Source organism: Cyrtonyx montezumae, unplaced genomic scaffold, assembly GCF_038088225.1.
Source record: "Cyrtonyx montezumae isolate F1298 unplaced genomic scaffold, pur_monq_1.0 scaffold_13, whole genome shotgun sequence".
Taxonomy (NCBI): Eukaryota; Metazoa; Chordata; class Aves; order Galliformes; family Odontophoridae; genus Cyrtonyx; species Cyrtonyx montezumae.
In genome coordinates, this window is record NW_027071859.1 from 27,741,600 (window position 1) to 27,764,321 (window position 22,722).

Below are 22,722 nucleotides of genomic sequence, written 5' to 3' on the forward strand. Positions count from 1 at the left end.
ATCAGTCTTAAATCTGATTAAAAGCAAGTAAGTATAAGACAAGATTTCTGTACTCTTCATAACATCAGCCATGCTAGAAACATCCAAGTTGCTTTTTTTTAATCATTAAAAAGTTATTATTTTAATCAAAACAATATTGCGAGGAAATATTTGGTAGAACAAACAGAGACAGTATTTTCTTCTACTTGTTCTAAATTTGATATAGCACTAGGGACAGGTGAGTTAAACAAAGAAAAATCCTGACCACAAAACTTGGATTGCCTTGGTGTTCTGGCATTGAAGCTAAGACAATACAGCTTTGCTCCAGAGAACAGTTTGGCCCTGTAGATCAGTATCTCATGCGTAAAAGCAGAGAGATGTTTACTGAGATGTTTAATGTTTACTGAGATGGCTATTTTCCTCTGAAGATGAGCACATCTTAAACACTTCATTGTTTCACCAACAGTTAAAGAGAGTAGCCATCTTCTACATTACCTCCTAAGGAAAAAGGTATGCAAGTACTCCATGGTTGTTTTGCACAAGCTGTCTATGCTTGTGCCACCGATGTCTGCATTCAGTCATCTGCAACATCTAATAAAACACAGATTAAAGTAGAAGGCGGGTTACACAGTCTTGGCAAGCTTATTGTTCTGTGTAAGCCAACTCAATAACACAGCTTACTGTGGTAAGGATACAGGCAGAAGTAGTTTTAAAATCTAATTTAAGATTTTTGCTACGTTTATTTGGGTTATCTTATAAAGAAAACATTCCACTGTATGATGGCATGCAGTACACATATACTGGGCCCCAAAGGAAACCTACAGGATACCATCTGCTGAAATTCATTAAACTGTAACACAGTTCCAAAAAAAAAATCTAGTTCAGTTGGGAAACAGCATATAGCACACCCTATTGCCTGTGACAAGAAATAAGTCTTACCTTTTACAATTGTTTGATGATTTTACAGTGACAGTAAGAACTTTGCTATCAAGGTATGACTGCTCAAGATACATTGGAGAGCTATGTCATTTTCAAAATTCTCTTTTTAGGTAGTGAAAATTTCTCTACTCATCCTGGAAGCAGCATCTGAGAGCAGGCATGACAGGAGTTTTTCTATTCCTGAAATTTAATGTAGGATTAAAGAATGCAAACACAGAAAGATATGGCCCTCAAACTGTACGTTCTCCCAGAGGATCTCCTGACTGTGCAAAGGCACTATACATATATTCGTGACCACTATGTCCAGGTTTCAATTTGGGTCTAAGTGTATCTATGTGTGCAAATCAATTAATAAAGTATAGATCTCTCAAGGAAGATTAAATCGGTTGTAACTGTCCTCCAACCAAAAATGGAAATCTTCATTCTCAGAATCCCTCGCTTTCAGATGCAAGTGCTTCAACAACAGATTTTGTATGCTTCTCCCCAGCGTAAATCCCATAATGTAGTTCATCATCCTTTACAGTGGCCCAGGACATCTGCTTGGTGGAGAACCTTGCTGCCCACTCTCCTGAACTGCTAACAACAATGACACCTCCCAAGCCCCCAACTCGAGTCTTCATGTATTCTAATGCAGTGTCAGCAGCCATCTCTGGTGACATTCCTGAAAAGAAGAACAAGATAACTTCACAGTATCTGCCTTGAAATCAATTTTAAAGTTCCCTTCAAGATTCACACTCTTCCCTTGCCTTCTGCATTGGGGCCAGCCAAATCTAATTCTTTCTTCAACTAAATCAACTCTGTGCTCAAGACACAACATTTTTTATGCCACCATTCAAATGTCAATCTGCAAGTTTCCTATCATATGTGTGCCATAAGCTACATTTATACTTTGTGGAAAGATATTAAAACAACTACAAATGCCAGTTGTCATCTGCAAAGTCCACAGCCATAATGGAGCCCAAAGCACATTACTTTGCATTTCTAAAATGTACTGAACACAGAGATCAGCATTACCCTTCTTGAAACTTCTGGAAGTATCAAGACAAAGATGGGGACACCAGAAAGCACCAACAAAACGACTGTATCTGTTCCTTACACTTAATTCATCATAACAGATTTATTTTAGAAGTATTCTTAAGTTTCTGTGCATATTATACACACAAGCCTGTAATAGCTGCAGAGTATTTCTTCATTGCAAGTCTGAATACGCAGACTATCAGTAATGTTATGCAGCTTATGATGCAGAATACAAAATGACCTTCATGTCTTTGTTGCAAATATCAAGTTAAAACCAAACAAAACCAGTGGAATCAGAATTACTCACAGCACCGGTGACTGACAGCATAAAGCTCCATTCCATGTCATTATGGGTGACACTGTGACCATTCAAGTCAATGGCACTGACTTCAAAGGGTCAGCATTTCGCTGTTTGATTTTTCATCGAGACAACAGCTGCTGCCATAAGGCAGAGATTCCAACAGTCGTTAAGACTGGCAACGCCATTCCCTCATAAAATAGCAAAGTAAATTTTGAGCATTGGCTGCAAAAGAAGGTATCTGCTGTGTGAACTACTGAATAGCTGAGAAGAATTACAGAAGAGCTTCATCACTGTTTTTAAACATGCAACTTCAGTTGACCGTTCAAGGACTCAAAAAGTTCTAAGAACTTGGGGGATTCTTTTCAGCATCTTCATGGAAATGTGGTGGAAAAAAAAGGAAACCTGTTGTTGATGCATTTACCTGGCAACTGAGTTATATTTGCGGGCAGGATGAATGAAGGTAGAGCAAGGTGAGTATGTGCAAATTACTCTTTTTAAGCATGCACACATTTGGACTGATTATTTTATTAGGATTTTTGCTTTTAATCTGAGCCCCATCTGCCTGGTGTGTCATGACCCAGACATCTATCAACGCAGAGGTTTTGCAGTGGAGTGAACTTCCATTTAAGAGAAAAAACTGGATTGCACAGTTCAGATGAAACTGAGCTTAGAAAGCCATTCACAGACTGAATGGCTAGGGACATAATACAGAGAGTAAGAGGAGACCACGATGTGACAGAGCTTTGGGAAACAATCTGTAGGATATATTTTATGCTGAAACTGTCACATGACCAAAGATTTACAGAAAAGTGCATCCATTATACGCCAACAGCATAACACAAAGCATAACAAAAATATTCTCAGCTGTTGTATGTCTTTCTACTTACTGCTTCTCGAACAAAAATGTAAACGGAAAGTTTTCCAACTATTTCCAGTTCATCTGATCTCAAAGTGAGTTACACTGTACTGTCCCAGAGCTATGGCTCTCTAAAAATAATAGTGATATCTATATTAATGGTTCTTCAATTGCGTGCAATACAAGAATGTTGTCTGGCAATGTTTACAGGCTGTAACATAATGAAGGGTTTAAATGAGAGGCTAAACCATGAAGGTAAAGCTTCACAGGGTCATCCCACAGTCAGATTATATTACAGTCACATCAGACACACTGTGTCAGCTGTTTGCCACATACCCACCCAGCCGGTTCGGTAGATTTTCCAAAACAAAATGAAATTGTAAATCACAGTCAAAATGTCTTAAAAATGTTTCTGTTGCTATAATCAGAGTTGTTAAAACAAAAATAATCACAGCTTATCTGACAGGTGATATTCCAAGCTTTCTTATTTCAGCTCTGATTCTTTTACCTCCAATTCTTTCCTACTGCTTCCTTAAAAGTGTTTTGTTTTTTTAACTTTGTTCAAAAAATTATTTTAGAATTGAGATACACTTTATAAAATAAAACTTCAGTTAAACAGTACAAAGTAGACTTAAATAGTATATTTTAATATACATTCATTTAACAGTGATTTAACATCAAGAAGCACAGATATTTCTGTCCACTTAGTGTGATGCTAACTTTTATCAACACTTTAGTACTTTGCTCTGTTTCTTCTAAAGAGGTGATCAATCCACATGCACCCTTGTAGCAACTTTTTTGACAGCTGCCTTGAGGTGCCAGTACATAAGCTGCCATCTGTCATCAGGCAACATTTCCCATCCTATTCCCTCCCTATTTCAGCTTACAAAAGGTTGGAATATACCTTGCTCCATGTGATAGAGGATCAGTCGGGCTAAGACTACTTTCATAATGCTCTCTCCATGTCCTGTGGTTGAAGTGGCACCGGAACAGTTATCAGCATAACCTCCACTTCCTTTTCAAAGAGAAAAAAAAGCAATATTTGGTATAACACAATTTACAAGCTCTGCATTATTTACAGTAACACACTTTTCCTAAGGGTACAGAAGTTCTGTGCACTTCTGAGAGCAAAGTGTCAGTAACTTGCGTCTTTCTCATTTCTGCCTCAGTTTCAACACTGACTATATGACAGACATCAGCAACAGCTAGATGAAGCCAGCTGCCAAGTTATAAGAACCAGAAGACCAGTGAGCTGGCTGTGGCACAGAAACCAGGAAAGGGGAAAAGTATTTTCCAGAGCAGTGAGGAACATTATACTGAGGATCATTAGGATAGGAAGAGGATAATAAATGGCAGGTCACACAATATTACAGAGACAGACAGAATGACAGAAGACCTTGTGAGGACATGATGAAGTGACCAAAATTTGTGGGGGATTTAACTCCAAGAGCAAAATTAGAGCAGAGATTTGAAAAGCTGGGGCTCCAGTGATTCATCATGAAGCGTCCAAAAGAATCTCTCAAGCCCTCACCACAGACGGACTATTTCTTTTGTTTGAACTCCCACTCCTTTTTTTTTCCCCTCATCTTCATTTGACTTGCACATTCCACACCCTGTTCTACACCAAGCTTCCACTTGCTCAACACCCATGTTTCTAGCATATCTTCTAAGAAAAACATTTCCCAGCTGTTAGGGAGGTGCATACCACAGAATGACATGGATAAGCAAGGTACTTGTGGTGGGGCTGGGGACCATGAAATTTTCTTCCATTTCCTACTTTCCTGATCAGATCACTCTCTTTCAACGGACTATGATTTACACGTGGAAAAATGCTGCCACAGTCGACCTGTCACCTTCCCCTTCAATAAATTTAAATCTTTAACAGGACAACTGTCGCTTCAGGATCCAGTTCTGCAGACCTCCAGTAAGAACAGAAGTTGAAAGCAGTACACTGAATGATGCCAGTTTCACTTCTTCCCCACAAATGTTTCCCATACTATGAACGCCATGACCATGACCCCGATAAAGGCATTTGCAGTCAGAAGGCAGCAGTAAGAAACAGAGCTGAAAATGGTACTCAAAGCAGAGGTAATGTTAGTAACTCGGTGTGAGAAAAAGTTAGTTCTGTAAAATAATCATGTACTGCCAACAGCAGTGCTATTTGAGCTTTACTAAAAATAATTTTCCAAATCCCAACTCAATAGTATAGTCCTGAAGCAATCAAATGGTTTAGTTTGTCCTACAAGAGAAACAAGTCTGGGGAAGGGATTTCAAGTGTCTCTTTATACTCCGATAAGAGATAACTTTTGTTTCCTTTATTCTACACCATATCTATTAGGCTCTGAGGCAGTCTTATCTGGGCTCTCTAAGAACAGGAATTTACTCCAACTTGTGAGTTGTCTGGCATTTCTGGCTCACTAACAAACAGGCATTGCAATTACACCTACCTTAAGTATGAAGAAAACAGCATCTTAGTACAGAACTGACCATATTTTTTTTCCTAGCTATGAGCATAGATGTACACACTGACAGTTTTAACATAAAAGACACACAGAAATTACTATTCAGAAAAGGACAAAAAAAATCCAAATTCCAATCCCCATTTTCCAAACAGAAAAGTGCTAGATGACAATGCCATCTCTACTCCTAATCCCTATCTGCAAACTCATGTTTGTATCAAGGACCTTCAGTTTTATACATCTGAATGCCAGATCTTGGTTTCAGATGGATCACATTTTCTTTCATTCTACTAATGTGGAAATGTGAAATGTGTGACAAACACTAACATTTTTATTTTTAATGAAATGCCTCCAAAAAACAAGAGGCACGTCCCCACAGCCCCTACCTATGCATGCTGTGTCACCAACACGGCCAACCAATTTATTAGAGAGTCCTCCAGTGGATGTTGCACAAGCTACATTTCCTTCACTGTCTATAGCAACAGCACCGACTGTTCCCAGGTCTCTGCCAAGAAAAACAGTTCACAAAAATTAGGTGGAATTAAAACATACCTGCCAAAGCATGTTGCTTAAAAAAAAAAAACAGAAAAAGATTACTGCAAAAAATTACTGCTCATCAAGAAGCCATTTTTTATCGTGCTTCTCATTACGAAAATAGCAACCAATAAACAACAATTCTCACAGATCTTCTTTTCTGTGCTATTAAATAGCTCTTAATGTTTGTTTGTTTTTTAAACAGTCTCCCAATGACTTATTTACAATCAGCAGATCTAGAACAGTTTTTTGACTGTGGCAACACCTGATGCACAACTTTCCCCTTGTGTCAAACCCAAAGGCACAAGAATTGTCTCCCAGTGTTTGAATGGGCAGTTAACTCCAATTATCTATGACAATGCATGTAAACAAGTGAATACATAAACAGAGAGCATTGTTACAATGCACTGAATCATTTCCTTCCTGTTCCTCCTCCTTCCTTTTCCTTATTCCCCTTAATGCTTAAATGCCATTAAAAAAAAAGTTATTTCTGTGCCTTTCAATTACTAATGTTCATAATGCATCGTTAATACATATTTGCCTCTCTGTACTTTGTAGCTAAGCAATCTTGAGGTTTAATCACTTGGTCAGAAGAATGTTGAAACTGCTAACCGGATTAAAAATCTTCACTTGCTGAAGAAAATACAAGTGCCAACTACTGCTTGATTTCTTCAGCAGCCACATGTAATAGGTTGCTTAAAATATACACCTAGGTTCATACTGCTAGAAAAAGGCTACAAAACTTACCATAAGAGTTGCTGCATTCAGAAGCAAGACAGTACTGAGAAGCAATAGTTTGAGGGGCTACATATTCCAATGTTGGCAATTTGCATAAGTACATAAAACCGTATTTGGTTAGGAATGCTATATCCAGAAAAGAAATTGTGGCAATCCTTCAGTGAACAGCACAACTACTTTTGGATGTTGTCTGAGCACTGGTGAGGGTCTCTATGTAACCCCCAGAATCAAAGCTAAGGTCATTTTAGACACAACCCCATCCACTGCCACAAGCTTGGGGCAGTGGCCAGAAACCTGTGTGGTGGAAAAATATCTGGGGTTGCTGGTTGACACTGGGCTGAACATGAGCCAGCAATGGCCCCACATAGCCAAGGGCAACAGGATCCTTGGCATGTATCATAAATAGTGCATCCAGCAGGAGGTGATCGTCCCTCTGTACTCAGCTCTGGTGAGACCACATCTCAACTACTGAATTCAGTTTTAGGCCCCTCGCTACCAGAAAGACATCAAGGCCCCGAAGGGTGCCCAGAGAATGGCAACAAAGCTGTGAAGGGCCTCGAGCACAAGTCTTATGGGCTGAGCAAGTGAAGATTGTTCAGTCTGGAGAAGAGGAGGTTCAGGGGAGACCTTATAGTTCTCTACAACTACCTGAAAGGAGGTTGTGGTGAGGCGGGGGGGTCAGCCTCTTCTCCCAGGTAACTACTGATCAGACAAGAGGGAATGGCCTCAAGTTTTTCCGGGTGAGGTTCAGGTCAAGTATTAGAAAAAATTTCTTCTCCGAAAGTAATGGTTTGATACTGGAACAGGGTGCCCAGGCAAGTGGTGGAGTCGCTGTCCCTTGAAGCATTCAAGAAGTGTGTAGATGTGTTACTTATGGACATGGTTTAGTGGATAACATTGGTGCCAGGCGGACAATTGGACGAGACGATCTCAGAAATCTTTTTCAACTTAATGATACTATGATTCTATGATACCCAGTCAATTTCTCACAGAACCAACTTCCAGTTCCTTCCTGTTTACGTAAAATATCTAACTGTCAGTCCCCACACTTCATTCAGAGCAATTCAAAGTTGACTGATGACTCAGAGGAATTACAGACTGCTCTGACATTTACATGGAGACGAACCTAATCTCAAACTGGTATGCTAGTGCAGATGGGCTTCCCACCCATCCATCTGTTACAAATGCTTTGCTGAAGAGAATATTAGGAAACTCAGTGCTCCCTTGCACACATATAGCTCCTTTCAATCAACTAAAGTTAGATCCTCCTGAGAAATTAAGAAACACATGCCCAGATGTACATTTTCCAAGGTATGTATTTAGAATCACAGAACTGTCTGAGTTGGAACGGATCCTTAAAGGTCATCCAGTCCAACACCCCTGCAATGAACTGCGACACCTACAGCTAGATCGGGCTGCTCAGAGCCCCATCCAGCCTGAATTGAATGTCTCCAGAGACAGAGCATCTACCAACTCTCTGGGCAACCTGTTCCAGTAAAAAACTTTTTCCTTATATCTAATTAATTCTCCCCTATTTTAGTTTGAAACCATTCCCTCATCACAACACATCCTGCTAAAGAGCCTGCTGCCTTTGTTATAGCCTCCATTTAAATACAGAAAGGCCGCTATCAGGTCTTCTCTGGAGCCTTCTCTTCTCCAGGCTGAACAGCCCCAACTCCCTCAGCCTGTCCCTGTAGTGGTGTTCCATCCCTTGGATCAGTTTTGTGGCCCTTCTCTGGGCACGTGGCAGCAGATCCACACCTGTCCTGAGGACTCCACATCTGGACGTAGTACTCCAGGTGAGGTCTCACCAGCACAGAGTAGAGGGGTGGTATCACTTCCCTCAGCATTCTGGCCATGTTTCTTTTGGTGCAGCCCAGCATCCAGTTGTTTCTCTGGACTGCCATGAGAACAACAGAAATACAGAGATTACACATGCAGCAGGTGTCTATATAGATACAATAAATAACAAAGTGAGTGCATTAAAAACATCTTAGCTGGAGTGGAGCAAACACAAAACTGGACTCTACTTACTGTGCCTTTAAACTTTTGACTACTTCAGTGTCACATTTCCTTCACCTTCAGAAGGCAGACATGCAATGATCTGCTGCATAGTCCACTGACTCAGAAACACTAACAAAGCAGGCAAACTGTCCAAGTAGAAATAGTGTATTATAGCTGTAGGTTTAATGTTAGCATCGGTAGGACAAAACTATGCAAGTAGTTGTGGCATGCACTAGAGCATGGCTGTCCAACCTTTCAGCTTGCCTAGGCTGCACTGAGCAAACAAGAACTGCCTTGGGCCATGTTCAAAATACACAATAAATATAATGAATTTAAATGACAGAGCTTATTTTTTAAATAATTTTTTTTTAAAACATAAATAGAGAACAACAAAACTAGTGAGAAGTTTGACCTTGTGAAAATTTGTAAGTAATATATTTACTTCAACTGAAAACAGAGTTGCAAATACATTAAAAAACTGACTTTTTGTTATCTTGAAATCTATTCTCAAATTTATCAAAATGGAAAGTAAAGCTGTACATCTGTGACTGTTCACGGGACTGCGTATGGCTGATGTTTCAAAATGAATGAAGTTACTTGCCAGAACTTGAGCTTGCCATGATTTAAGTTTCCTTTCAAACACCTATTGCATGAAACATAGCATGAATAAGGTGATTTTCACCTTGAAGATACATGTTTCACTCATTTAAATGAGCAGTCACATGCACCTAAGATGCTAAATATTTGAGACATTTTTAATCTCCAGGTTTTGGCACAAATTTTCCTTTTGATTCTATAAAGGACTTGATGACAATTTACATGACACAATCCAATTTTAAAGATTAACCACATAAATGTTTTTGCTGCCTAACAGTGATATTTCATCAAGCCTGAGTTACCTGTTAATGGCATCATCCTCTACAAAGTTGTCTCAGCCCCCCTTTTATACCACCATCACCAGGGCACCATCAGTAGCTATACCAGATATGCTGATAAAGGTTAAATAAAGTCCCTTTTTTTTTAACTGCTTCATACAAATCATGAGATTCAGTTGTGTCTTTCAGTGGCACCAAAGAAGCCATTTCATCATTGGTAACTAACACAATGCCACTACCTCTAATGAAAACAGCAAGTAGAGCCCTGTCTGTAGCATTAGTACATTTGCATGGAATTTGAAATTAGCAGCTTTACTCTCCAAATTTCTTTCAATAGATGTTCCTTTTTCTTCAGTTCACCTGGCTATAGCCTGGAGACACAAACTGATTTAGAAAAAATCTTTTTTTTGTTTTGTTTTTTAAATCAGAATTTATCTGTCGTGCTTTCCATTCATCTCTCGACAAAGTCACCATCAGGAAATAGTTTGGGGTTTTTTTTGCAATGAAATTTGCTGTCACTTAATAAGCTTTTATAACAGAGTCCATTTGAGTTTTAACTTTTGAAAAAATATTTTCTTGAGCTGACAGACTTTTTTCAGTTCCACTGTTTTGTCTTTACGAAGCATCTGATGATCTGGAGCTCGATGATGCAGGCTGGAGCACCTCCCTGACGGGGACAAGTTGAGAGCACTGCAGCTTGCCAGCCTGGAGAAGAGAAGGCTCTGGGGAAACCTTATAGTGGCCTTCCAGTACCTTAACAGGGCCTACAGGAAACTAGGGAGGGATGTTTTACAAGGACATGTAATGACAGGACAAGGGAAATGGTGTTAAACTGGAAGAGGGTAGATTTAGACTAGATATTAGGAAGAAATTCTTTACTACAAGGGTGGTGAGACACTGGAACAGGTTGCCCAGAGAGGCTGTGGATGCCCCTTCCCTGGAAGCACTCAAAGCCAGGCTGGATGGGGTTCTGAGCAACCTGGACTAGAGGGAGGCATCCATGCCTACAGCAGCAGGGTTGGTGATCTTAAAGAAAAAAAACTAGGTGCCCTTAAGAGTCCCTTCCAACCAATTTTATGATTCCTTGGTATGCAACAAGTTTGGCAGCATATTTTTGCATACAATGTCCTTTCAAACTGCAATATTTGAGAACTGAGACATTTTCCTTGTAAATTAAGCATAGTGCCATATTATGTGTCAGCACTGCACAGCACCCGCCCTGTGTCCCAGGGCCAGGCCGGGCCACAGTGTGAGCAATGCTGGGATTCTCAGGGAATCTTCAGCAACTCTAGAAAGCATATGGTCAGAATCTCTGCACTGAGGCACTGAAGATTAAAGAAAAAACAAAAAACCCCACACTTTATTGTTAGCAGAAGGAGTACAAGATACCAGCCTGCATGTGCAACAGAATCATAAGTTCTGAATGTAAATGAACGCAGGCTTCTACATAGCAAAAGAGAAAGATCTGTCTTCCAAACCAAACTGTGCTTGGAAAGCACTGAACACCTAAGGGTTCCAGAACAGCTGATACACTCTGAGAACCTGAGGACTAAGGGTTAAGTACAAGCCAACCTTCACATTCCCAGTATAAGCTGGTGTTAGGCTGCCTGTGACCAGTACTACTTCACCTCTGCCCATTTGCTTCTGGCAAGTTTCTGCATAATCACTATGGACATAATGAGGAAAAAGAACATTCCACCACACACAGCACAAGAACAAACAGGTTGGCATAAGAGACTTTGTGAATTTATGCCTATGTTTGTGTGCAATACCTGGAAAAGCATGGTGTGGCTAAGGCAAGAGGTCTCAAACTCAACAGAAATACACAAACCTTCAAGTATTGGGTACTCCAAAATAAGAAAACTTGAAATTAAAGATGCCTAACACTGTTAACTATAACAAGAAAATAACCTAAGCAGTTACAAAGAACAATCAGAGACTCAGATGCCATGCTTCCAACTCCTTTCTTCAGGAGGCCTAGGGACACTGGCAGCTATGCTGTTCTCAGAACTGTTGGCAATGAGCTGGGACACCACGGAGTCCTTGCATACCACACAGACTAAAAACACCTGAAACTTTTAAGGGATACAAGGTGAACTATGACTCATGGTCATGGAATAAAGTCATTTTGTTTACAAGACTGTATTTACACTTGTCTCAAGACTATGTTTTCCCTTCTAGCAATTTAATGAAAATAATACATAGCTTATATATATTATGGCCAAATTTCATAAACTTTAGTTAACATACCCACAGAAGAAGCTTCTTCCTTTTCTGATCTACAAATTCTTTAGCTCTGATTCACTCAATAGTCCTACCTCACATAGCAGACTAGCAGCAGTATGCAGTACAGCATTTTCCTATGCAGCAACCATTGCCATATTAATACAAACTCAAAACAATTTAGTATTTATGCCAACCTCACAGGCATAAATAAACACTTGATACCTCACGAGTGTCATTCCTTTCTCATCCACCTTGTCTTCCTCTCTGGTTTGTTATGTGAAGTTTGCTTATTTTTCAGGTGACTTTCCTTTTGCTGGTGTGTAATATCATTTGATAAGATCTCTTCTCACACCCACCACTACACTAAACTTCAGTCAAGTTTTTCTCCTCCTATCTATAGTAAGCAATAGTCATAATCAGCACTCAGTAGGAGTCACTTGGTCAAAATACGCTGCAGTTTAACATGTTTAATCAGACAGTCTACTTAACCAAGACCAGTTTTACACTTTTTACATGGACTTTGTAATTTTAAATAGTGGAGTGGAGACTTTCTAACTTCAATATTTGGGACTTTCTACAATTTTTGTTGTTGTTGTTGTTTTTTTTTTTTTTGGGGGGGGGGAGAAGGAGAGTGGTGGAGAGGTGAACTGATAGTACCAAGTAAATTACCTTAAAACAAAAAAAAAGTTATAAAAACCTACTTCTGGAACTCCACAGGGTTGGAATCTGGCTCAAGGTTCTTCTTCCATCTCTCCCGAGATCTCTCAGTTACAAGTTTCTCACCTGGAATCTCAGGAACACCCATGGCTTGAGCAAAGAGCTGTGCACCATGGTCAGTAAGCAGCATGTGCTTCGTCTGCAGAGGACAGGCAAAAAAAAATTACTGACACTTCTTGTCCCTCCTTATACAAAGCACTCAGTACTGTCACTATTTTTGGAAGTATGGACACAAAGAAAATAGCAAATTTTGTTTTATTTTCTGTGCCTACATTCAGAAAATTTTAACATGATACAGTTGTTTCTTAACCATTTTGCTTTTATTACTTTTTTCAAAAAGCTGCTATTCTTGGAGACCCAGAATTTCATCTTTAGGAGCTGAATATCATTCTAATAGATTTGACTAAAATTGTTTGCTCTCTTCAAACAACATTTGCACTTGCAGAAGCTTATTCCTTTATTTAGCAAAGCACTTAAACCAGATCTTAAGTCAACAACCTTGGTCAAATCCACACTTCCAAGTCTGTATGGCTTGCTTAATTCTTATTTTTGAGAAACTTGACCATTAAGTTTGTTTCTTTAATCCTTATGCTTTAGCAGGCTCTCTAACATCTATTTTTTTTTTTTTAATCTGTGTCCAAAACTATGCATCAGCTGTTTGGATCACCACACAGCTGCCCATTGCTCAGCAGAACCTAGGAAGGTTTTGCAGGAGCAGTGGACTTACAGCACAGGAGTCACAGCAGAAAACAGCAGCTAACTTCACACAAGCTTGTACATCCATGCAGCAACACAGCACATCCAAAAAGCAAATTCAGGTGATGCTGCAGGGAGCAGGCCTGCAGAACCCTGCAGGGTACCCGTGCTTTGCAACCTGCAGTGAGGATTCCCAAATTTGGTATTTATATCTGTGACACACTGCACTGACACATTCCACAGTCAAACAGTCCCAAAGCTTCAGACTAGGATGCTGCACACCATCAACTTCTGCTGATTTCTAAAGCAATGATAAGCAGTCATTCCCATGAGGAAGCCAAAGCACTGGACTGCGTGAAGAACTGGAGCCCAAACTTCTCAAATCACAGATACTGCTTCAGCCTGCTGCATCTCTGCACTAGTCCTTCCTAATGCTTACACAAGCTGCAAATGTGATGTCATATTAAAAATGTTCCTGAATGGTCATTCACCAGATGGCGGCCATAACATCAAATACCTTTTATATTTAACAAATTACCTCTTCAGTTGACCACAGTATAACTCAAGAGAACAAGAGGAACAGTCTGCTCCATGTTTGAAAGAGTGGAGAACAACCTTACACAACTGGTACCTGACAATGGAAGACCCTGCCTATTTATAACAAAGCTGCAGAGTTCCTCAACTTAGAAGGGAACTTCTCTGTGCAACACTGCCCCCCCTCTGCCACTGGAACAAATCCACGACTGAATAATTCCAATTATGTTTATAGAAAATTCCACTCAACTTTTTTTTTGAGGTAGTCTCCTCAATCACTTGATTTCTTCAAGAATGCAATTCTATTCCCCTTCTAGCAATTTTTTCTGTTGTTGTTTTTTTCTTTTTTAGATTTTTTTAATGTAATAAAACCTTAAAGAAAGCAATTTCTTAAAAAGTTCTTAAATGAGTATCCCATATTGATAACATACAACCTTCACAAGTTCCACAGGCAAGAAATACTTGCACTCAGAGCAATAAGCTTTTATGACAGCTCTCTGCAGTCCTCACTGAAAATGAAGCATCCTAGAGAGATTGCAATATATTCTGTCCATCAAAAGAGCCAGTAGAACACTGCTAAGCAACCAAAAGAACCTATTTTCCTGCCTCATTGTCCTTCTACAGTTTCATCGGTGTATTTACTAACTTTCTTAGATGCCTCATTTTTCTGAGACACATTTAAAACAGAATCATCCAAAAGGAAAAATAAAGTAATAACGGTTTCCAGAGACCTTGATAACAAACAACAAATGTTGGCAAATTTCTGTTTAGTTCGTTTTAAGAAAAGCAAGGAAAAAAATCCCCAACTTTCTGGCCCAGAATTCAGACCAGCTCATTATTTAACAAGCCCAGCAGTGCAAAGAGCACAGCAGAAGTTTCTACCTTTGCCTTGGGAGGCCTATGTCATAGGTTACATTTTCCTCTAATTTAAAGAGCTTGATGATATAAGGGAAAAATACATACACAACCAGTTTATGGGGACCAATGAATCAGAGCTCTAACGTTCACATGACATCCATCTAATGAAGTGCTGCAGCTGAGGGGGGATTACATGCCCCATTAAGAAAAACAAGTCATTTCTATGCATTATTCCATTTTTGTTCACTACAAACAGAAATAATTTAATGGGAATTTAACTGCTTTCTCAAGTATCTGTTTGATTAATTAGTTAATGTACTAAGCCTTCCACCTCTAGAGACTGATGTGCTCAGTATTTCAGTAAGACATGAACAGAAATCATTCTGGTGAATCATTTCTTTCCTTCTGTACCACGAATTTGGGTAAATTTGAGCCCATTAAGGCTGTGATAACATACAACATAAATGTGCACAACCGCAGCCTAAAGAGCTACTCTGACCACCAGATGGAGCCCATATTGTTCCATAGTAGGAATGGAAACAAGACTACAAGCAGGTGGGGAGCTCTTCTGTTTCTTAATTGTTTTTTGTTCCAGGAACTGGATGCTTTAAAATTCCTTGAGGCAGTGATGTTTTTCAAAACCATTGGGAAATAAGCAACCTAAGATCCTCAAGACCACAGGAAACACCAGTCATATCACCCAAGAGTCACCAAGCTTAAAGAATTTTTAATTATTTACAGAAAAACAAAACAAAACACACTCTGAAAAGCACTGTGAAACAGACTGGGTTAGAGTCCCAAAATTCCTTCCTAACATGAACAGAAGAGCAACACTGGCTGGTTTGTATTCCAATTTGTAGTATCTGCCAGGAAAACAGCAGAAGCTCACCTCAAGATATATCAAGCAATTTAGGTTGACATCTACATTTGAATTTTGTCATCTACAGAATTTATTGCAGCTGGGCAAACAGAAATACACTGCACCACAAAATGGAAGCACTTCTCATTTTGTGGTGTTAGTGCCAAACCATTATACGTGGTTTTACACAGCTGAATTTTTTATTTACTTCTAAATTTAGCTTCAACATTTTTGAAGACCTGAAACACCACTCAATGACAGGAAAATCTTTACAGCAGATGAGAAAGACAAGAGGGCAGATTTTTGGTTTTGTTTTTATTTTGTTGGCGGTGGCTGGGATGCATTAGAAAGTTACGCTGTCCAAAAAATACTGTTTTAACTTTATCCTAAATGAGGTTTTGTCATAAAGAAGGTGATGCCGTCAGTGCTTTCTAACTTCACTGTCACTGAAATTGTCTACAAAAAAAATGTATACAACTTTTTCCCCTTAAGTTACTGGAAGATGTCTTTCCCCTAGCCTTCTGACTACACAGCAGAACTCAGATCTTTTCAGAGTGTGATCTTTTAATAATAAATAGCACTCAAAAATTAAAAAAAACCTCAAAAACATTAAAATAGAAGTTCTTCATGGTCACAGCCATAGACTCTAAGCACTACCGTTTTCTAATTCTCGTTCTTTCGTAGTTCAAGGGCAGATTCACAACAGCATCAGTGAGGTGTACCAACATGTCAGATGAAGTTCTAGGAAAAAGCATTTCACATTCAAGTAGAGATTCAGCATACCTTTTCCATGACAAGTCGAGCTAGTTTTATTGGGTTTGCTATACATTTAACTGCAGATACTGCTCCAGAGGCTAGATTTTTTCCATCCATGATAATGGCATCCATTTCTACTTCACCTTTTTCATTAAGAACAGAACCACAGCCTAAAGACAAAAAAAAAAAAAAAAAAGAGAGGAGAAGTAAGGCAAAAAGAAAGAAGCCATTAAAAGCTAACCAGCAGCTGATTCAATTAATGCATCTCATCAAGAAAAAATTCCCTTCCCCAATTTTATGTCTGACTTACTGAAAGTTACTACCTTCTGAGTACACTCAGAACAGCAGAAACATTGCTGAGTGGAACTACAAAATCCAACCACAGACAAAAAATCTGACAGGATCCAATGGCCACTTAAAAAATTGAGTTTTATTTTTGTATGACGAAAAACACACTTGAAACTCATACAAATCATGGATTCAGTCATAAGAAGGTATATGGAATGCCATCTGTGCAATTCCATCCAAAATGAAATACCAACTATGGAAGATAAAATGACAGTCATGAACAAGATCCTTTCCCCTGCAGGTCACATCACATGCACATAAAGGTATCTATTTTACCTTTACAGTTCTTCCTATTGTAGGACACCCAACACAACTGCACAGCATTCAATCCTGTCTAAAAATTAACATCACACAGCATTCCAAGAAATTGTTGCCAAAATTGACACAGCACAACAGCAGTGCTCAAAACCTTGAAATAACATGGTCTTCACTGTCAAATAACAGTAGATAGAGGAATTTAAAATAAAGAAAGAAAAAGTAATGAAATGCTGGGTAGTAATTTTCTTCTGCAATCATCAACGCTAACATTAACATAATTGAAAATTAATGAGATACAAGATGAGACAATGCAAATAGGTGTGTGGTTTTTTTTTTTTAGTAACTAAGTAACTGCTTCACAGGGGAATGTTAAATTTCAAGTCAACAAGTGTGCAAGCTAACTAGGCAGGATAAGACTGAATTTAAGGAGAAATTTTTAAAATTGTGGTAGAACTACAGAGTAGCTCAGGTGGAAATACTCAAACAACATACAGAACTAAAACAGTTTGTGTTGTTTGGTCTTCCTGTTAAAACAGCATTAAAGCAAGTCAGAAACTACTGTTGCTAATTGCTGACATAAGGAAATTCTATCTATGCACTTCAGGCCTGAATATATGAGTATAATGTCAAATCCTCAGTTACAGGAGGCAACAAAATTCTGTATCTTCGTCTTGTACTCCAAAACTCCACCTAACACACACGCCCACACTCCACCATGAACAGTTACTTTTTTCCTCCCTCCAACCACATAAGCTATTTCTGAGCTCAGGGCCACATCATTCAGAATGTGTTACTTCTACGCTACGCTGACCTGTGGAAAGCTTACACGTTCCTCCTTTCAGACACCTGTGCTAAAATCATTCTTAGAGAATTTCCCTCATTCTGATGTAAATAGGACCTCTTTTATTTCTTAGATAAGCCTTGCCATGTTCTTCTAGTTTCCTTTGCCAAGGTAGGCTCTTCTCTCACCCATGCTACAAAATCCCCTCTAGAATGAGGTGTACTTTTCATAAATAGCAGTAATCAGAACCTCAGCCCCAGGGGATGCTCTACCAGCCTCTGCATCACTCCATTAGAAACCTCCCATGTCTGCTGGAGATCTGTAAGGATTTCCTAAATGTTCCTCTGCAGAGAACTGCAGGACACAACTTGATTGAGTTCATTCCTGCCCACATTTATTGTTACCACTCAGCAACGTCTGTGTTTTCCCAGAAAATATTACAACAAAACAGATGTTTATTTTACAGAGATAAACATCATGAGTTTTAAAAAGCCACTCCAATCAGGGCCCTCTTCACATGGCTGTCAGCACACCTCTGCCAGCTACTGAGAGCAGCTGTATCTAATGAGGAATAACACAGCAGGATGTGTACATCAGTAGTTAAGGACTACTTGCCACATAGATCAGCATAGTCAGACCTAACAAGGACTCAAGGCTCAAGCCCAGTTTAAGCAAATTTTGCTAAAAAATTGCTCACTTAATCTACTATAAACAATGTATAATTATTGTTAGAAGTTGAAGTAAACATCTTGAGACAAAACATTAATTTAATGCATATTTCAATAAGGATATGCTGTCAGATCATGAGAAAGTCTGCCACTGCACATTGTGTGTTAAGAAAATGTAAAATTACAACTAGCAGGCATTGGCTATGGTAGGTTCTAAGATCCTGTTCTCAAGTGGTGCAATCACTTTGAATGCTGAGCAGTGTGTGCTCCTTTAAGTGGCTGTACACTGTGAGGGAGGCTGCAGTTCTCATCCTGGGGAAAGACCAGTATGGTTGAACTACAGCTCAAACTTCATTTCTACAACTCCGGAAACAAGAAACAGACTGTGGAAACATCTCCATATGAAGAGCTAGGCAGATGCTCTAAGAGAAACATGTCCTGTCATATCTCAGTTCACTTCTGGTCACCCACTTCCCAACCTCAGAAACAACAGGATTAGTGACAAGACTGCAAACGAAGGGTTAAAAAAAGTTTGTATTAATACTGCCATTGTGATCCTACTTACTAGGATAACTGACAAAATGACACAGACTGCTGCTTATCACTGAAGTAAATAAGCCTAACTAGATTGCTATAAAGTAAGCTTTTGCCACAGAGAATCCCACTCAGCTAAAATATATTTCCCATTAACATAGTTCTGATTTACAGAACCATCAAAACGAGCATATAAAAAGCCAAGAAAGTATGAAATTGTTTACACTGAATCATTAAGAGATGTAAATTATCTTTCAACTTAAGTTTATGCTGAACTTGCCTCCACAGTAACATTGGACAGCTAATGGTGGCAGGAAAATGATGCTCCTAAAGAAATAAGTTTTGGGTTTTTTTTTTTTTTTTTTTTTTTCCTGCAATAAAGAAAGCTGATGGCTTTGAAATAGCAAATGTAAGCTTCCTGGTCAGAGGTATGTGTAGAGATAGAACCATTACAGAAAGCACCAAAGGTCAAATAGATACAGATTTATTGACCTGAGCAAAACACAGTCCTAAAGGTTTGTGACCAATCTAGACAGCAAGTGAAGTAAAAGTTAATAAAAGAACACCAGCTTGATGTTAATTATATAACTGCCTCATGGTACACACATCTCTTGCTTAACTCTCTAGAAATCAGGAAGTTCAACCCAAGCCAGCAACAAAACACTTAAAACTTTCATATGGAAAAAAGTCTTCCCGTCTTTCTGAACTTCAAGGTGAGAAGAAAAAAGTGAATCTCTGCAAATCAAACATCCACGCAAGAAAGAGGTATGTATCCAAGACACTGAACTTCGACAGGTCTTTTTTTCCCGTGTTCAATCCTGACATACCTTGCTGGGAATGGTGAAATATTTTCACTGAAATGCATCTAAATAGTAAACTTAAGGTTACATGAATAGGAGAAAAATATTGGATTATTAATGACATTCACATCAATTGACATTAAACGCTAGGAAATTCAGTTATAAAACCTCTGCTGTATAAATTCACAATTCATATCAGTAGTGCATGATTTTTATAATATTATTGACAAAGGCACTAATTACAATCATTAATGAAAAGACAAACTTATACAATCTCCCAAAACACACTTCCTTTAGCAAAAGGTCAAGCTCAAGCATTAAGGCATGAATACTGCTGCAAGCTGTGTTCAAGTAACCTAAATACGAATATTAACTGACCATACTTCACTAAGGAGTCTATGTCTTAAGACTAAAGACACAGCATGGGAATGGGGAAGATTTATGTAACAGTAAGATTAGAGAACAAGTATGAATCAGTAGGTACAGAATGCTGAGAAAGAATAAAGAGTAACCCCACTGCCTGTGTGTGCTCACAAGAAACTACGGCACATACCATGCTATTTTATTACACCAGTACACAAATTATTCGTGTTTGCACCACCAACAGTTATTCCACTACAATACACAATTCAAGGCGAATGCAAGCCAGTATTTTCACAACAATCAGAACCAAGCACTGAACGTACCTAACCCATATAATTCCCAACAAATTACCTGCATTAAAATGAGGGTCATCTTCCATTGACCGTACTGCCTCCTCAACTGCATCTACGGCGCTGCCTCCTTGTCTCAAGACACTGTAACCCCGCAGCGCAGCTCTGACAACACCAGTACGGCATCCCTCTTCTCGTTCTTTGAAGATCCGGCCAGCTCCACCGTGCACCACAATGACAGGCCTCATCCTGCCAAATTCCTCCAGCTGTGCCAACAGGTTGCTCTTAATTAGCCTGTTTTGGAAAAAACAAAACAAAAAAAAAAAAACTGTTCAGCATTTGTTCCCTTCCAGATGGAGACAGCCCTGCAGATGGATCAGCAGATAGGCTGTTTGACTCCCATGAGTTCACCTTTGAGGAGCCAAACACCCCCTCTAAAGAGTTCCTACAGCAAGTTCAGGTCCCTCTGCACCAAGCACTGAGGAACCTGGAGCAGTGTGGGGCCAGCTGACAGCAGGGCATGGGGTGAGCTGACCTCTGCAGCACAGCTATGCCACCATCTCAGCACGGAAAATGGTATTATTTACAGGTTACACAGAAACAAGCACGCGAGCCTCAGTCCAGCAAACCACTCATTACATGAGTAACCTTGCTCTCTGAGTACAGTCGTATAAGCACAGATAAAAGTCCAACCCGAGCCAGCAGCCTAACAGCGCAGCCTGGATTTCAAACCTCCGACCCCTTAAGAAACTTTGTACTTTGTGCAGAAAAACAAGGCAGCAAAACCTGGCAGTTAACCGTGTTTACTCCTCACTGCCTCCCACGTGCTGCTGCGCATCCCTGGACGCAGGGGAACGTCATCTCCCGCCGTCGCCAAGGTGGCAGAAGGGGCAGCTCCGCAGACATTGCGCTCAGGGGGATGCCCGCAGCTAAGATGGCGGCCGCCCCGCCCGGCCCTGCCTCGGAGAGGCGGCACCGCGGCCGCTGGGAGAGGGCGTGCCGACGGAGCGCGTCAGCCGCCGCGTTGGGAAAGCGGCTGTGCGTCCCGGCCCGGTCAGCCAGCCTCCCTGTAGCCCTGTGAGGCGTCCGCGGAGAAATGGCTGCCCCTTCAGACCCACAAAAGTCGGGAACAGTGCCCAGCAGCGCGGTTCCTTCTTCCCCAAAGCCAAACCCGGCAATGCTGTACCACCGACCAAGTGGTGCCGGGCGGTGTTATGTCTGTCCGGGTTCCAAAAGATAAGAAGTGTGCCGTTATTTAATACTGAGCTGCTGGCGGGACGCATCATTACTTGGTGTAAAAAGAGCTACTAAGCAAGAAAATCTTGCTGGAAATGAAAAATACTTCAAAAATACAGTGAAAAATAAATAGTAAGTTCTAAAGTTCCTTATCTTTATGGTTAAAGAAGAAAAAGGACAAGAATTCCTCAGAATTTCTGCAAATTCTAGGCTCAGCCCCTCTTGCTCCACTGTTTCTCTTCATTTCAACATCTCTTGACTCTCGTTTTCCTCCTTTTGTTGCTCCAAGCCAGGTTGCAGGAGAATGGTGAATGCAACCTGCCCTGGACATGTGAGCTGAGCTCAACTGGCATTGCAGAACAGCAAGGACTTATGACAACATGCAGCCACCCCAATGAAGGTATATTTTATGTCCAGTTCTGGGCTCCTCAGTTCAAAAAAGACAGATCTATTAGGAGGAGTCTAGCAGAGGGCTACAGAGATGATGGAGGGCCTGGAGCATCTCGCATATGAGGAAAGGCTGAGTAACTTGGCTCTGTTCAGCCTGGGGAAGACTGACAGGGAATCTGATAAACATTTATAAATATCTAAAGGGAGATGAGAGGCAAATGAATGAGGCCAGGCTCTTCTCAGTGGTGAGAATATACAGTATCTCAGTGGTGCGTAAAACTTTACACAATAAGTTCGATACTAACATGCAGAAGAACTTCTTTACAGGAAGGTGGCCGAGCCCTGGAACAGGCTGCCCAGAGAGGCTGTGGAGTCTCCTTCTATGGAGATATTCAAGACCCATTTAGATGCCTACTGTAGCGTACCTGCTTTAGCATGGGAGTTGGACTTGATGATCTCTTGAAGTCCGTTCCAACCTCTGCAATTCTGTGATTCTGTGCTCCTGGGCGATGCTTTAAAATTAATTGGTGTGGTGTAATTTGAAGGAGGACGTTTTTTCATTGTCACTGATAGGATCAACCAAGAGGAATTTAAATTTTGTGTGTGAATTATTTGAGAGTACATCTTTATTTGCCTTGCTTCCAGTGGTAGTATCAAAATGGAAAATGATACTGACCAGATGAAATACTTGAAAATTATAATTTCA

The 22,722-nt window shown here is 40.0% G+C and overlaps 1 protein-coding gene across 2 annotated transcripts; it reads right to left on the reverse strand.

Moving 5' to 3' along the window:
• Nucleotides 1-380: 380 nt before the first annotated feature.
• On the reverse strand, nt 381-21,307 carry ASRGL1 (asparaginase and isoaspartyl peptidase 1). Of its 2 annotated transcripts, XR_010621882.1 has the most exons (8): nt 21,177-21,307; nt 20,452-20,684; nt 16,376-16,518; nt 12,630-12,784; nt 5,938-6,056; nt 3,997-4,107; nt 2,243-2,458; nt 1,420-1,579 (listed from the first exon to the last, which is right to left on the reverse strand). XR_010621882.1 is itself a non-coding variant. In XM_065730875.1 (7 exons), the coding sequence occupies exons 2-7, from the start codon at nt 20,636-20,638 to the stop codon at nt 1,344-1,346; spliced, it is 951 nt and encodes a 316-aa protein (XP_065586947.1). In that variant the 5' UTR covers nt 20,639-20,684; nt 21,177-21,307; the 3' UTR covers nt 381-1,343. The 2 variants fall into 2 exon arrangements, 1 of the variants encoding a protein (XP_065586947.1); XM_065730875.1 differs by lacking the exon at nt 2,243-2,458 and having other exon boundaries at nt 381-1,579.
• Between the last annotated feature and the right edge of the window lie 1,415 nt (nt 21,308-22,722).